A 16,698-nucleotide genomic window follows, 5' to 3' on the forward strand; every position below is an offset into this window, starting at 1 on the left:
CGGATCCGTCTCCTTGGAAGAGATATGCAAGGCGGCAACTTGGGCTTCGGCTCATACATTCTCCAAGCATTACCGTTTGACTGTGGCTGCACGGGCGGAGGCCCGGTTTGGAGCTTCAGTGTTGAGGTCAGGGATTTCAATGTCCCGCCCTGGGTGAGTACTGCTTCGGTACATCCCACCAGTCTATGGATTGATCAGCTTGATGATATGGAAGGTAAAATTATGTATAATCATACCTGATAATTTTCTTTCCATTAATCATAGCTGATCAATCCATAGCCCCTCCCAGATATCTGTACTGTTTTTATTCTGGTTGCATTTCAGGTTCAAGTTTAGTCTTCAGTTACTTCAGAAAGACTTCGTGTTCAAGTTTTTTTCACTTGGATTCTTCAAGAGTTAAGACGAGTTTGTGTTACAGTGAGCTGCTGCATTCCTCTCCCCTCCGTTTTACGGGGCCGGATTGAGACTTAAAATTCTGCCGGCACTCCCTCCCGCTTCGTGCGGCTGTAGGGCAGCTTTGTACCCTTCCCGCTTCGGCGGTGTTAGGGTCAGTCAGCTCCTCCCGCGGTTGCGGTTGCAGGATAAGCCAGATCCCCCCGCATCGGCGGGTGTGGTGTCCCTCCCCCGCTCCGCGGGGATGAGCTGGACGGATTCCCCTCCCCCACTTGTGTGGGGATGAGCTGGGTTAATTCCCCTCCCCCGTTTCGGCGGTGGTGAGCTGGGCAGAGTGTCCCTTCGTGGGTGTAATTCTCTAAGTGCTGAGTCCTGCGGATGGAGCTTTGATATCGACATACTGAGGAGTTTCCGGCAGCACATGACCACATATAGGGAGGCAAAAGTTTGCTCTCTATCTCCACCTGCTGGTAGATGGACACAACCCACCAGTCTATGGATTGATCAGCTATGATTAATGGAAAGAAAATTATCAGGTATGATTATACATAATTTTACCTTTAAACTTTCACTGTGAATAGTCTTGCATTTCTTGAGGATCTAGGATCTCATTTCATGCCCTGATTCCCATATTTAAAGCCTGCTCTCATGTCTTAGGGCCTAGAGCTAGGTGCTAGTATAGGAGGACAGTGACAAGGACAGTGAGGGTTTATACAGCACTGTCCCTCTGTCTGCTGCAGTGGCGTACCAAGGGGGGGGGGCGGTCCGCCCTGGGTGCACGCCGCTGGGGATCATTTTGAAACGATTTCATCACTAGATTGAGCAAAGGATTCCCAAACAGTATCATTTGGGTCAATGAAGTATAGAAAGCCACTTTCTAAGCAAATTAGGTAAATTTTTGTTATAGCCTGTTGTATAAATTATATCTCAGTGATCATTATCTTCTCACCTATCAGTAAGCCCCATAATTCTGTGGCACAAACAATCCTAAATCTGCAATACGCTGAAAACTTAATTAAAGACCTCCCTAGCATGTTGTAATACTCCAGTGGAGGAAAGATAACAAGTGTGATCTTTTAAGGGAACTGGCTAATCTGTAGAAGGAGGGTGCAGAGGGTGAATTTTTGGTACAGCTGTTTTGAAGCATATGTACCACAAAACTTTGTAGCATTGATTTTGTAAATATGAAGAGGGAGTTTGTCAAAAACATTGTAGTCTGTGCATAAGTCCCTGTGACGCACAATTTCTCGTGGATGATCATCAATCATTTTTGTCCTTCCTATCTGTTACAACCAAGGACTCTGTTTCTTCTTCGTCTACATCTTCTCTGCTAGCCTTTTGGGAAGAAGTAAGTTGTCATTAGTAGCTATTTCCTAATTACTTTATGGCAATCATCCTAAAACTAGTGGACTTTCTGCTGTCTTTATAACTTTTCCCTTATGCTGCCGAATAACCAACTAGAATGCTTTAGAGTCCTATTTTCTGCTACAAATGAAGCTCACTAAGCAAGGAATTCACATACGTTTGGATAATCATTCATCTTTAGGTTTAGTGTCTGTTTAACCAATACCCCTTTCATAAATATAACCAAGTAGCTGCAGTTGCCATTTTAACTGTATATGTAACAGCTTTCCTATTTTAATTCCTTTAATGAATATTGTCATTCATCACTTTTGCCCATATTCTTAACCAGACCATCTAAGGAAGACCTCTGAGTCCAAACAAAATGTCAACCAACCAACTTTGTTTTATAGTTGTAGAATACCACGTGTTTCTGCTTGTAACTTATAGTAGCTAAATATGGTTTGTATTTTGTCTAGAAGGTTTTAGGTTGTAGCCCATAGAGTAGTTAGACTTTATAATTGTTACAATAATCCTTAAAAGGAAAATGATAAAAAGCAGCTGATGGTGTAAAATTTAGTGAACTACAGTAGTATTGCTGTAGATTGTTACAAGGATGACTGTACTAAAGATATTCTTGGAGCAGACAAAAGATTACACCTTCTAGAGATACATATCTGTTCCATACATAATTCTGGTTTTCATAGATCTACATATGATGTAGTGCTTCAATTGACTCAGCAGTACTAATTGCATTGTACAATCCACTTTTTTTGTTGTTTTGGATTTATAATTTCAGTTTCTTTGTTGTTTGCACACATTCTATATAAGACCTGATTCAGATCAGGTTTTTTTTTTATTTTTTTTATTTACTGGCTGTTTTTTTGTAGACAATCTCCATAAGTGAACAGGAGATACTGGGTCCCAAGCCAGAAGTCACTTCATCCCTTCCTGTTACAATGACATCAGAGCAGCAGAAAGAAGTAAGCAAGTCTGCTAACCTTCACATTATCAAGTTAATTCATGTACATGTGATGTGTCATAAATATACACTGATGCATATTTTCAAAGCACTTAGACATACAAAGTTCCGTAGGTTATATTTTTGCTGATATTTCTTTGCAGTTATATGTCAGTGTATAAGGGTAAAAGTTATTTATTCTTTGATCAGAAACAGCTAATGGACTTTTTTTTTTTTTTTTTAAAGAAGGTATTAAGAATGTTATGTGGCGTCTCAAGGATAATGGAGTGATGTAGTGACTCTGGGAGTATTGCTTTCCAGGGCTTGTTCTCAGTAAATCACAATTTTCTTTTATTTTCTTAGGATTGCTTCCCTTACTTTCCTTAATAGTGTATGGACAATTCTTTTAAAAAGTGTACCTAATGCAGCAGGACTATATCCATTACAGATACCCATATCTGGTTTCTGCAATTCCTAGATCTCCCTGACCAGGATTCTTTTCATTCTAATTATATCCATGAATTCAAAGAGAGATTGTTGTGGTTAAGGGAAGTGGCACAAACATATTCCAGTCCATCAACTTCAGCAGCAGAGGTACTGGACCCCACGAGTGCTGGGGATGCATAAACATCAAAAGTGCACCATTCACCCTCAACATTAGAGGCCACTGTAATTCATCATCATCATCCAAGTCCTGCCTGAAAGAGAAGGATTTGTCTTCAACTTCGACATAGAGATTCCATGATACCAGGCAGAGACTGTGGCATTTTGAAACTGCAACTCATCTGAGCATGATGCCCTCAAAGCTCCGCTGATATGAGGACTATGCGTCCTCCTTGATATCGGAAGGGGTACAACAGCTTCCTAGGGCCTAGAGATAAGGATTCTAATTTGCTCTTGTATGGAAGGCTGACCCCCTAGTAGTAGTACTGTGCTATGCTATATCATGTCTTGTAGCCCACCAACACCTGATCAGTTCAAGGCAGATAACATCAATAAGAAGCCAGACACGATATGTCCAGGAAATACAATTCAAGCAACTAAAAATAATTACTAAAAAGACAGATTAAAATAGGAAAAGATAAATCTGATAATTCAGATATCTATATCTAACCATCTTCTTGTGAAAAAATAATGCTTTTAATAATTTACGAAAGGGTAAATAAAGTTGACAGTGATGCAGATATAAAGGTAGTGAATTCCAGATTTTTGGCATTTGGTATTGAAGCGACTGAGAAAAATGTAATAGTAAGATGCTGCTTCACTGAAATATCTTTGAAAGGAAATGACTCATTGGAAAATCCTCACTGTAATATCGTCATATAAGAACAGTCACTTCTCAGTGCTTTTTATTCTTTCCAAGCCAGGGGAAGTTGGAAAGTTATACAGAAGTGGTCCAGAAAATCTGCCTGTCTGGGGGCAAAATAAGTCTACAAAAACTTAGCAGAATGGGATGAAACTTAACATGAGGGAGCAACTGAACCATTTTGTACCTGCGGCCAGAAGGAGCAGGAGTGGCGAGGGACCGCTCCTGCACCATCCCACTAGATAACCAGGGATGGCCCCTGGGAAAGTCCTGGGGGTTCTTGGGTAGAGGAACAGTTGTTTGGGTGGGAAGTATTGGAGGATCTCCAAGAGTACTCAACTCAAGCATAAAATTGCTGATCTGCAGTTAGTAATATGTAACCTGTCGTTAAAATTGTCCGTAGTACCTGAAGATAGGAGGGTGGCCAATGTGACAGCGATTTTTTTTTAAGGGTTCTAGGGGAGATCTGGGAAATTATAGACCAGTAAGCCTGATGTCTGTGCTGGGCAAAATAGTGGAAATTTATTATTATAAAGAATAAAATTACAGAACACGTAAACAAACATGCTTTAATGGGACATAGCATGGGTTCAGCCAAGGGAAGTCTTGCCTCGCCAATTTGCTTCATTTCTTTGAAGGCGTGAATAAAGGTGAGCCAGTTGATAGATTTTCAGAAAGCTTTTGATAAAGTTCCTCATGAGGGACTCCTGAGAAAATTAAAGAGTCATGGAATAGAAGGCAATGTTCTGGTGTGAATTAGGAATTGGTTATTGGACAGAAAGCAGAGGGTAGGGTTAAATGGTTATTTCTCTCAATGGAGGAGGGTGAACAGTTGAGTTCCGCAGGGATCTGTACTGGGACTGGTGCTGTTTAATGTATTTATAAATGATATGGAAATCGGAGCAACAAGTGAGGTGATTCAATTTGCAGATGATACAAAACTACTCAAGGTTGTTAAAACACATGTGGAATGTGAAAAATTTCAGGAAGACCTTAGGAAATTGAAAGACTGGGCATACAAATGGCAGATGAAATTTAATGTGGACAAATGCAAGGTTATGCACATTGGAAAGAATAATCCAAATCATGGTTACCTGATGCTAGGGTCCACCTTGGGGGTCGGCATACAAGAAAAAGATCTAAGTTGTAGATAATTGTAGATAATATGCTGAAATCTTCTGCTCAGTGTGCAGCGGCGGCCAAGAAAGCAAACAGGATGCTAGGAATTATTAGGAAAAGGATGGTGAAAAAGACCAACAATACTGTAATGCCTCTGTATCACTCCATGGTATGTCCGTACCTTGAGTATTGCATTCAGTTCTGGTTGCTGTATCTCAAAAAAAGATATAGCGGAATTAGAAAAGGTTCAAAGAAAAGCAACTAAAATGATAAAGGGGATGGAACTCCTCTCATATGATGAAAGGCTAAAGCGGTTAGGGCTCTTCAACTTGGGAAAAGAGACTGATGAGGGGAGATATGATTGAGATCTACAAAATCCTGAGTGGTGTAGAACAAGTAGAAGTAAATCGATTTTTACTCCTTCCAAAATTACAAAGACTAGGGGACACGAAGTTACATGGATATACTTTTAAACAAATAGGAGGAAATATTTTTTCACTCAACAATTAATTAAGCTCTGGAACTCTTTGCAAGAGGACGTGGCAACAGCAGTTAGTATATGTGGGGTTGCAAAAGGTTTGGGCAAGTTCCTGGAGGAAAAGTCCATAGTCTGCTATTGAGACAGACATGGGAGGCAACTGCATGCCCTGGGATTTATAGTATGTAATGTTGTCACAATTTGGGTTTCTGCCAGGTTCTTGTGACCTGGCTTGGCCACTGTTTGGAAAACAGAATACTGCGCTAGATGGACCATTGGCGTGACCCAGTTTGGCTACTCTTATGTTCTTATGATCCTCTTATGTGGGTACCAGCTGAACATTAACCGGGACTCACATAAGTGCCAATGGTCATCATGTGTCTGGTCATACAGAGATATTCAGTGCTGGTGCCTGGGTTTCTGCCAGGTAGTTGTGACCTGGATTGACCACTGTAGGAAGCAGGATACTGGCCTAGATGGACCATTGGTCTGACCCAGTATGGCTATTCTTTTGTTCTTATGGCACAGCATTGAATATTTGCATCTAATTTAGCCAGCGATGGTTAGCACTTAAAAGAAAATCCACTGGTCATCATTGGCTGAATAGTGTTTAAATGTGACTTGCTAAGCCTGGATATTAAGGTGAACTGTTGCTTAGGGCAATAGGAATTCCAACATAAGAAGTGGGAGTATTAGTCTCTCTTTGCTGTGCTATTTGGTTTTCATGGCAGTGAAGCTTACTCGAATCAGAATTTTTCAGCCATAATCTCTCTGCATGACGTAGCTGTGACTTAAGAACTTGGAGAGCCTAATGGAACCAAGATCTCAGACATAGATGCACATTTTTAAGGGTCTTTGTATCTTATGCAATTTGGAATACTGAGTTCAGCTTTGGAGAGTATTCATGCAGTGGTTCTCTTGAGAGGTTGTTAAAGACTTGGAAGGCTTAATGATCTCAGCATTGTTAAATCTATCTTGTGAACACCTGAACTTTTTCCACGAGTTAAAGAAAGTATGGAATACACATGTTAAGTACAGTTGTATGATAGTCAGATTAAGTGATGTCAATGGAAGAAATGGAGCTCAACATGGATGAAGAGAAAATAAGATCCAGTGAGTGACCTAATTGATGGGTTAAAGAAACATGATGGGAGAAACTAAATCTAATATATAAAAATAAATTGAAAGTCTTTCATCTAGAATAGAAGGGAATTCTCTATGGACATTAAAATATCTAAAAAGCAGAAGATTTAGGATGCGAATGACTGTATCTGAAGTCAGGAAGGTATGGCTGATAGATAAGCAACAAAATTGATTGTCGAGAAGAGCAGAATTGAAGTAATAATGCCTCTAATGCCAGGGCAAGATGAGTCTGTTCCTGTAGTGGGAAATCTTTTGAATAAAAGTGCTACATCTCCCATTTTGTTTAGGCCTAATCTTGTATAGAAGGAAAAGTTAGAGGGCAGGTGTTACATAAAGCAAAGGATTTCCTATTCTGCTGCAGAGTTTTTGTAAGACAGCAGTTGTCAACTTATGTTCCTGAATCCAAGTCATAAACAAGAACAGTTTTAGACTTTTAGGAGAAAACATTAAATTTACTACCCTTTCGTGCAGTGAATGGGCCCAAGAGAATCCTCACAATGCTTGAGCACAATAGGCTCACCGAGTAACCTCTAGTGCTAGTATGATGGTAGTAAATGAAACAGGCTTTAGTGTTGGAGAAAGGAAACTGAGAAAAACAAAAAGAGGGGTTCCTGCACCATCAAAGCACCAATATGTACAAGGGAATGGGTTCCTGAGGGTAGAAGGCAACATGCCATAGGAAAGAATGAGAAACATGGGATGTATATACAAAATAAGAAGGTGGCACACAAAAGAACACTCCTACTCTTAAGCACATTCCTTTAGCATGCCACAGCAACTCTTCAGATTTGTTGGCTCAGTCATCTGACATATACCTAGGTGGGTCAGGATTGCTGCAGAGAGGCAGAGGAAGCTGATACAAACATGATTCCGATGTGCCTAATGTGCTGGATGTTATGTATTCATCCTAAATTCCTGCTAAAAGTGGTCACAGCTTTTCCTGTGAATGAAGAAATAGTGCTGCCTACATTTTATCCTAAATTGCACAAGCATCCACATGAAAAGTTCCCCTATGAAGTGCGAGTGAGCTCTCACTTACCATCTTAAAAGAACAGACTCCATCAAAATTTTTACAAGTGAAACCACTAACTGTAGCTGTTTTGAAATCTGCTTCACTGGACAGCATGTGCAGAACAGCTCACAAAATATCTCACTTGTGCATGGACAAGCCCTCAATCAAAGATGGTGTAACCAGCCAAGAAGTATTGACCAACCTTTCTTTGTGATCTCTGCAACTCTTGCTTCATTATCTGATCAAGCTACTGCTCAACAATAAACAAGTTTTTTTATAAGGTTTAGTAGCTCTGAGCTTGGGAATCAGCCACTTGTGTGTCCAATTATGTCCTGCTTGTTGAAAGAGTTGCTAAACTGTTACAGATGTTCTCTGTAGAAAGCAGGATTGATCAGGCTTCAGGCATACAGTCCCACCTCCCTGGAGCTGAATTATTAACTAACTGAGGACACTGAAGAGACTACTGCACATACTTAGAATGTTTACTTTAGTTCTAACCTCAGGGTGAAATTTTCCAGCGCAGCACTGTGCAATGACATCACTTTTATGCTTGATTAATCCTGCTGTCTTACAAGTAAGCAACTTTGCTGTACTTCTGTGCTATCTTTTCCCCCAAAAAAATTGGATCAAAGCAGTTTACAGAATCCTATTATGTACAACTTAATTAAATACCATATAAATTCCCTATGTTATGAATAAATAAGGATTCCAACAAAGAGCAGCTCATGTGACTGAGCACCTGATCTATTGCGTACTACATCTCTATTTGCTACAACTTTCTTTTTTTTTTTAAAGAAAATTGTGTAATGCAATGGAGAATGCTTGCTAAATTTTATTCTGTTATGATTTAGGAACCAATCAGGGCTCAGCAGAAACCTCAGACTGTTCCTTCCCCCACCATTCCATCTGGCTCTTTATCTGTACAAAAGGTGAGAAATTTTGCCAATAGTTTTGATATATTACTTTCTGTATTAAGAGGACAATTTGCTAAGTAATTTCCACAGATAAGTGTTTTGCCCTTGTTAATTGACTGTCTGGTATTGTCTTCCCATAGTGAAGCTAAAATTTGCAATTAAAAGGTGGTGGTCTGAGACATACTTGGTTAGGGTAAGAAAGATGTATAGGTAGCCTACTTTGTACCTGCAGCAAATTTCAAAACTAATATGTATGAAAAAGGTACAGAGTTTTTTTCCCTCAGTGTGAACAGTTTCAAAATTGCCATATAAAAGATTTTAACTTTCTGTTACAGGAGAATACATTAGTATTAAGCTTTGAATGGCATAGGGGTATGTGCAACAAAATTTCAAAGCAAGATGGGTTCTTGAAATTAAGCTATTTATTGCAGAATATTTAACTGCTATTCAGCATATATACTTTTATGTTTTCTTGAATTTAGATACAGTATTTATCACCTCCACCGGGAGACCATTCCGCACATCCACCACCCTTTCCATAAATATGTCGTTAGATTACTCCTATCCTTGTTCACCTTCATCCAATTCCCCCTCATTCTGGAACTTCCTTTCAGTTGAAAAACACTTGCCTCGTGCTAAAATAGTTGAGGATGAGTGAACAAATACACAGGAGTCTCAGCTGAAAGGAAGCTTGGGAATGAAAGTGGCATAGAATGAAGGTGAAAGAGAATAGACTCAAGTAATCTAATGAAATATACTTCCTTATGGAGTGGAGGAGTGGCCTAGTGGTTAGGGTGGTGGACTTTGGTGGCGGACTGAGTTCGATTCCCGGCACAGGCAGCTCCTTGTGATTCTGGGCAAGTCACTTAACCCTCCATTGCCCACCGCATAGAGCCTGCCATGAGTGGGAAAAGCGCGGGGTACAAATGTAAAAAAAAAAAAATGGTGGTGGGTGTGTGGATTGGCCTCCTGGTGGAGACTGAGACTGTATCTGAATTCAAGAAGGCATACAAAGGATCTGTAAGGGAGAGAAGGGAGAGGAAGAAGTGGATAGTATGGATAGGCAGCCTGTATAGGTTATATGATCTTGATCTGCCATCATTTTCTATGTTTCTTTGCATTAAGTCTGTCCTCGTATGCTTGTATGCTTTGTGGCAAGTACCACTGACCATTTTAGTAGCCACCCTGCTGACCAAGTCTGTCCTGTTTATATCATTTGATAGTTACAGTCTCCAGAAGTACCCGAGCATCCTTCTGGCTTTCATCATAGCCTTTTCTGCCTGTTTGGTCACCTTAAGATTATCAGATACAATAATCCCCAAGTACTGTTCTTCCATGCGCAGGAGTATTTCATCCATTGTACTGTATTGTTCCTTCAGGTTTTTGCAGCTGAAATGCATGGCTCTGCATTTTTAGCATTAAATCTTAGCTGCCTAATGATAGACTATTTCTCAAGCTTTAATAGATTTCCTACTTCTGCTGTCCACACCTTCAGGGGAAGTCTACTAGAGTTGCACTGGGACAGAAATCCATCCCGTCCTCGCCGGAATGTAACCCGTCCTTTCCCATCCCTTCAGGGAATCTAACCTGTCCTCACCTGAATCTATCCTGTTCCCTCCGCAAATAATCTCCTCCCACCCAATCCCTGCTGCTCCGCAGTTACCTTCCCTCCCCCCACCCCTCCAAGAAAGAGATCTGCATGAAATATGTATTTTTATTATTTTGACTTATGAAAACCACTTGTCCCTAAAACATGCTCAAAGCAGAATAATCCATTTGTACAAAAGAGATGAGGTGACGATGTGATTCCATGTACCCCAATGAAAGGAGACTTTAATTTTACTTCCAATCTTTATAACACCAGGCTTCCCAAGGCAGATTACAACAGTTAAGATAAATCCATCAGTAAATAGGATTTCCTCACTTAAATTTGGCCATGTATTACTGTATTGTATAGAACAGTGTAGAAAAATGAGCACAAAACACAGCCTTTATTAGTGCTGTTTCTACCAGCAATAATTTTTGAAGCTGTTTTAGTGATATTCAGTTTTTATTTCATGTTATTTGTATCTACATATGGGAAGCTTTCAAATAAGTTTAAAAATAAACAAAAACCTTTTGTCCTCCACCTTTTAAGGCACTGCCTACCAACTGGAACAGCTTTTGACTTTTTACAGATGGACCACACATAGGCAGTCTCTTATTTCTAAATAGCAATTGCTATTGTTTTGGCTTATCTTCCCAGGCTCAGTAGTTGACGCCTAAGCTCTACATTAGAAACAGGGAGGCAGGTTATAGCAGTTGTATGTTAAGTCCAATTCATTTTAGTGTCACCAGATAACTTTTGACAACCTCCGTGTTTGTCACGAAACGCCTAGCCACCTGCCTGGGGTTACCCCACGGCCACTTAGAGGGTCTATCCCCAGCACAACTCAGGTCCACCTGCACCTGCCACTTGTGCTCTACACTAGCACCCTCCTGTCACCAACTGGGTCCCAACTGCCTCTGGGTGAGTCTCCCACTCTCCAATTATTCCCAGTGATTTCTAGGTTACTGGAGCCACACTCCCAGTAGCCCCACAGTTCCCAGAAAGCACTCACAGACCCAACACACAAACCACCAGGATTCTTTATCAGTCCAGACAGGCAGAGTCAACAAACTAAACAGGTTTATTGTCACACTGTAACAGTGAACAAAAAAAAATGTTAAATCAGCAAACAAAAGGTAACTGAATTATGTATCAATTATAACGCAAACTAAACATTTGCTTACTTCCTAGAAAGTACCTGGGTAGATCGGGGCATATAATTCACCGAGCCTCAGCAAAGAGATCTGTCTCTCTTTTCTCCCGGGCTAAGACTGAAACAACAGCCAGTACTACTGGGTAATTTTTCAAACTCCAGGTCAATCAGAGCCCAGTCAACAAGTTTTAAAAATATACTGCTGCTTGCTTCCTGCTTGTTTTAAAGAAAAAGAACATTCAGTTCCCTATAACAGCTTTACAGTAAAGAAACACCACCTGCTGGCCAAATAGGAGATATACACTTCAGGACATAATTAAAACAGGAAAATATCTAATACATTTTACAGGCTTAAAACACACTGTTTCTTCACAGTGTTTGATTTAGAGAATCCCCATTACAGGTAAGTAGATTTACTAAAAGGCACTACTATACTACCTCACCCTAATGTATTATTTGCTTCAAGTCTCATTAGGACCTGTTTATAATTAACACGTTAACTGCATTCATGTGCACTAGCACAATAACTGACTATAGTAAATCTAGCCTTTGTTTTTCTATTGCTATTCAAAGACGACTTTAATACAGGAGAATTTGTGAGATCTCAGGGTTGGCAACTTGTGGCTCCTTACATCATCTGTAGGAAATCTGAAACAGCAATTAAATACAAGTGACCATGTAGATCGTTGCAGAGTTTTGTGTGTGTTGTTATATTCTGTATTATGGTTTGTTTGTTTTTTTTTCCAGCCTAAAGCTCACCAACTCAGTATAAGGTCCTTTACCAGTCCCACACAGTGTAGTCATTGCACATCACTCATGGTGGGCTTAGTTCGGCAAGGCTTTGCCTGTGATGGTAAGTCATTCAGTACGTTTGGTTTTATATTCAATGAACAAAATTTTATAATTACAGAACCCTGGTCTTTTCATTACTTGCCCCTCAGTTCTCTTTCAATCTCTTTTCAATATGGTTTTCTCTTGTCCTGTTTCCCTTAGAAGTTCTGTATTCTCTCAGATTTTCATTCCAATAATATCCATCTCGGAATCTTTGAATAAAGCAGAAGTAATGATTATCACTGATCCTTTTCTAAAACTAACTTATTAATTCCAGAGATGCAAAATGGTAACTCAATTCAAATGTAATCAGTCAAAATTATAAGCCTGGAATGCTCAAGTCAGCAAGAGTTGAGGGGGTGGGATTTGGAGTATACACAGCATCTAGTAGTTGGGCTCGTGGTGCACATATATTGGGTTCAACAGGAGCCACAGTTTGTGGCCACTCAATAAGAAATATTGCTGCCATGGTTAGACGGGAAGAGAAAGGGGGTAAAAATATATAGGGAGAGACCCTCAAGAAGTTGTGAATGAGACATATGACACCATAGCCTCAGTAGAGGTTGGTTCTTTTTTTTATGATTTTCAAAAAAATGATAAGTTTCAAAATAAATTTGCCACAAGAAATATAGCAATAGAAACAGAAACAAAAAAGGTATATAGGAACTACTTCCCTTATTACATCATGCATAAAAAAGTGCTTCCTCAGACCACTAATATAGGGGGGGGCGCGTACATATTAGAGAAGATTATTAAATAACGTATAATCTTATTAAAGAAAGGCTTAATGCAACCCCCAGTCTTCTATTCTTTTTGCTTCAGTTGTTTTAAATCTACTACTACTACTACTTAACACTTCTAAAGCGCTACAAGGGTTACGCAGCGCTGTACAGTTTAACAGAGAAGGACAGTCCCTGCTCAAAGGAGCTTACAATCTAATGGACAAAAATGTGCAGTCAAACAAATTGGGGCAGTCTAGATTTCCTGAATAGAGGTATAATGGTTAGGTGCCGAAGTGACATTGAAGAGGTGGGCTTTGAGCAAGGATTTGAAGATGGGCAGGGAGGGGGCTTGGCGTATGGGCTCAGGAAGTTTATTCCAAGCATAGGGAGAGGCGAGGCAGAAAGGGCGGAGCCTGGAATTGGCGGTGGTGGAGAAGGGTACAGAGAGGAGGGATTTGTCCTGTGAGCGGAGAAAAGATTTTAATTGATCTGGGGAGAAGAAAACATATTTTGTTAATCCCAAGCGAACAATGCATTTACAAGGATAGGTCAAAAGGAAAGTTCCACTCAGAGCCAAAGTTTTCTGTTCATTTGTAGAAAAATTTTTCTTCTTTGTTGAGTGGATTTGGTAACATCAGGAAAAATCCAAACTTTGGCCCCAGCAAACAACATTTGTGAATTTCTGAAGTACAATTTCAGTACTGCATTTAGATCTTGTTCAAAAATGAACAACATTAAAAGCGTTGCCCTCTCTATATTTTCCAGCGATTGTTCTAATATTGCTGATAAATTATTAAGATCCAAACTCTTATTTTCTATGATTCCTTCATCTTCCCTCTCCTTTCCCTTACGTTGAGGCTAGTAAAAGATCTTATCCGGGGCAAATGCTTCAAGTGGCATCTTTAAATTTTCATTCAGATATCCTTTAAACAACTCTAGTGGCAAAATTCCAGGAGATCTAGGGAAGTTCAGGATTCATAGATTTAAATGTCTGTTGAAATTTTTAATTTGTTCAATTTTATTATGAAGAATTATTTTATCTTTTGCAACAGCTGATTTGAATTCGCAAAACTGGTCTACTTCATGCTGTAAAGTTTTAACTCGTGTAGAGAGCTCATCTTTCACTGATTCAACCATTCCTTGTAATTCTCCAAATCTAGAAGTTAAAGCATTTACCTCTCCTCGAGATTCTTGTATAGATGTATCTATTTTCTTTAACATAAACCATATCTTTTCTAAATTTACCTCCGTTGGTTTTCCTGAGTCACCAGATAAGTCTGGGGACTCGTACTCCAGCGGTTTTTGCAGCAAGTCAGGATTCCGACCAGGGGGCTCAGTCTTTGCACTTCCGGCAAGATTCGCGTCTCCCTTCCTAACTGCTGCCGCTGCTGGACATGGAGGCACTTTCGAAGCTGAGGGGGGAGACAAAGATATTTCATTTTCCCGCAGAGATTCCTTTTCTCCGGTTACCTCTGCAGCGGGATCTACCCCCCTCGTTCCTGCCAGGGGGCTCCCGGTTAGGAAACGCTCAAGAGTTGGCTGAATCGGCGACGAGGATGAGGAAGGCGGGGACCCCACTCTCGTCAAGCCTTTCCTTTTCGTGTGTGGCATCGGGACAGAAGAAATCTAACTTTTTCAATAGTAAAAAGCAATAAAAGGTATCAGCAATCTGCAGAGCATCTCACACAACAACCGAGTGCACTGCTATCTTGACACGCCCCCGAGTAGAGGTTGGTTCTAATTGAGTTGGAAGCCCAAGAAAGGAGGAGGAAAACTACTTGACTAATAAGAACTCAGGAAATGTGGGTTCTTTTCTTACCTTTACCTTTGTTACATGATTCCTTCCTACTGTATTTTTTTTTTCTATCGCAATACAGTCGTTGTTACCTTTTTATACAGTCGTTGTTACCTTTTTCCAACTTTGCACCCTTGCCTCTTCTCACTGAGTGTCATAAACCTTTTGTAGTATTCTTCTCATTTCTAATCCTAGTGCTCATTTTCTAGTCTAATGTATTCTGGAACTTAATTTACTGCACAAGTCTCAACTAGTGGTTCAAGGCAATTTATAGTATAAGAAGCCCATGTAATACATATGGGGAATTACATCAGACATATTACAATAAGCAATGATACATTAAACCTTATAAAAATAACATAAAATTACAAAGAAAAAACAGTTTTCTTCGAAACTGAAGGTACTTTGGCTCAGTTCTAATACATTGGGATAGATCATTCCATGTAACAATGGCATGATACTTAAACATCAAATCTAGTTGACGCTTGTAACTTAATCCTTTAACAGTAGGATATCTTAATAGAAATGTATTATGTCCCTGAGATGAAGAAAAAGATGATTGAGACAAAAGTTGACTTAATAAATCTGGTGAAGAAGTAATATATGAAAAATAGTGCAAGCAATTAAAAAATTATTTGAGCTTTTAAAGGGAGTTAATGGAGCTTATGAAGATACCCAAAGATACTATCATATCAGCTGGAGTTGCAATACCCTAATTGGGACAAAACCAACATTTGGGCCAGTAGGGCAAAATGGTGCTCATTAAAATATGATCTAATTAACCGCAATTGTCTTAATCAAAAGATAGTTTTCTTCTATAAATTAGCAACCTGAGGTTCAAAAGTGAGAAAAGAATGCAAAATAACAACAGGAACCTTTGAATTATCAATGTATAGAGTTTTGCTCAGAGGCAGTGTAATTTTGGAAGCGATTAGAACAGATGGTTTCCGAAACCTAAGAACTTTGGTCTTGTTAGCATTTTACTTAAGCATATTAGTATTTGCCCAGTATCGAATTTTATCTGTACAGCAGAATATTTTCTCAAAATTATCCTCCAATATTATGCATACTGGAACCAGTATTAATGTATCAGCAGCACATGAAAATAATATTTCACAGTCAGCCAGCAAAATTAATCTCAGAGAGCTCAAACAAATTAAACAGCATAGACGATAGGTGTGAACCCTCCACAAGTTGAATGCCAACTTTGAGAAAATTTGCCGTTTTTCCAAACACAGTAGCATCGATTGAGCAAAAAATCCTTAAACCAACTCAGAACAGCTCCTACCATCCCAGTTTCACTTAATCTCTGCAGTAGTAGATCATAATCCACAGAGTCAAACTTGGCAGAAATATCATGCTGTAATAAAAATGATCTGTTTACCCTGACTTAAAGATTTCCTTATCTCTAGGATCACTGAGAACATTGTTAACAAGGTTTTGGTGCTGTTTAGCTCTAAAGCCAAATTATGAGTAATGTAAGCATTAGAATTTTTCTATATATTCAGATAATTGCCTGCTTATAAATGTATAAAAGTTTAGTGAATAATGAAATACCGGCATTAGGTCTAAAATTGGAAGGATAAGATAAATGTAGATCCTGTGATTTTAGGTATGGGAGTAAGAGCTGTATGTCCCATATCTAATGGCAGTGTTCCTTGTTAAAAATCAGAACTAGTCATGAAATACTTGAAACTGGAAGGTTGGAAAATAGTCTTGAGAGACATTTGTCCAGTACACAACGACTAGACAAGTTTCTGTAACATAGAAGAGACATCATTTGAAGTGATAGGGAGAAATGTATCCCACAGTTGGTCTGCTCTAATTTCTGAACTAAATTCAGCTGAAGGTTAACTAGTTGAAGTAAGCGATAGTTGATCTCTTTTGGGATCAACATGAATAGCCTCAGTCTTGTTAGAAAAGAAATTGACTAAATCCTGGC

At 39.4% G+C, this 16,698-nt stretch overlaps 1 protein-coding gene across 1 annotated transcript in view; it reads left to right on the forward strand.

Annotated features, from left to right (window-relative positions):
• The window catches only part of CDC42BPB (CDC42 binding protein kinase beta), a 288,059-nt gene that overhangs the window by 226,599 nt on the left and 44,762 nt on the right, over nt 1–16,698 (forward strand). The window contains 3 exon segments of the mRNA XM_030214305.1: nt 2,625–2,717; nt 8,605–8,682; nt 12,156–12,261. Coding sequence (XP_030070165.1) covers nt 2,625–2,717; nt 8,605–8,682; nt 12,156–12,261 — 277 coding nt within the window.

Source organism: Microcaecilia unicolor, chromosome 9 (genome assembly GCF_901765095.1).
Source record: "Microcaecilia unicolor chromosome 9, aMicUni1.1, whole genome shotgun sequence".
NCBI classification, from domain to species: domain Eukaryota; kingdom Metazoa; phylum Chordata; class Amphibia; order Gymnophiona; family Siphonopidae; genus Microcaecilia; species Microcaecilia unicolor.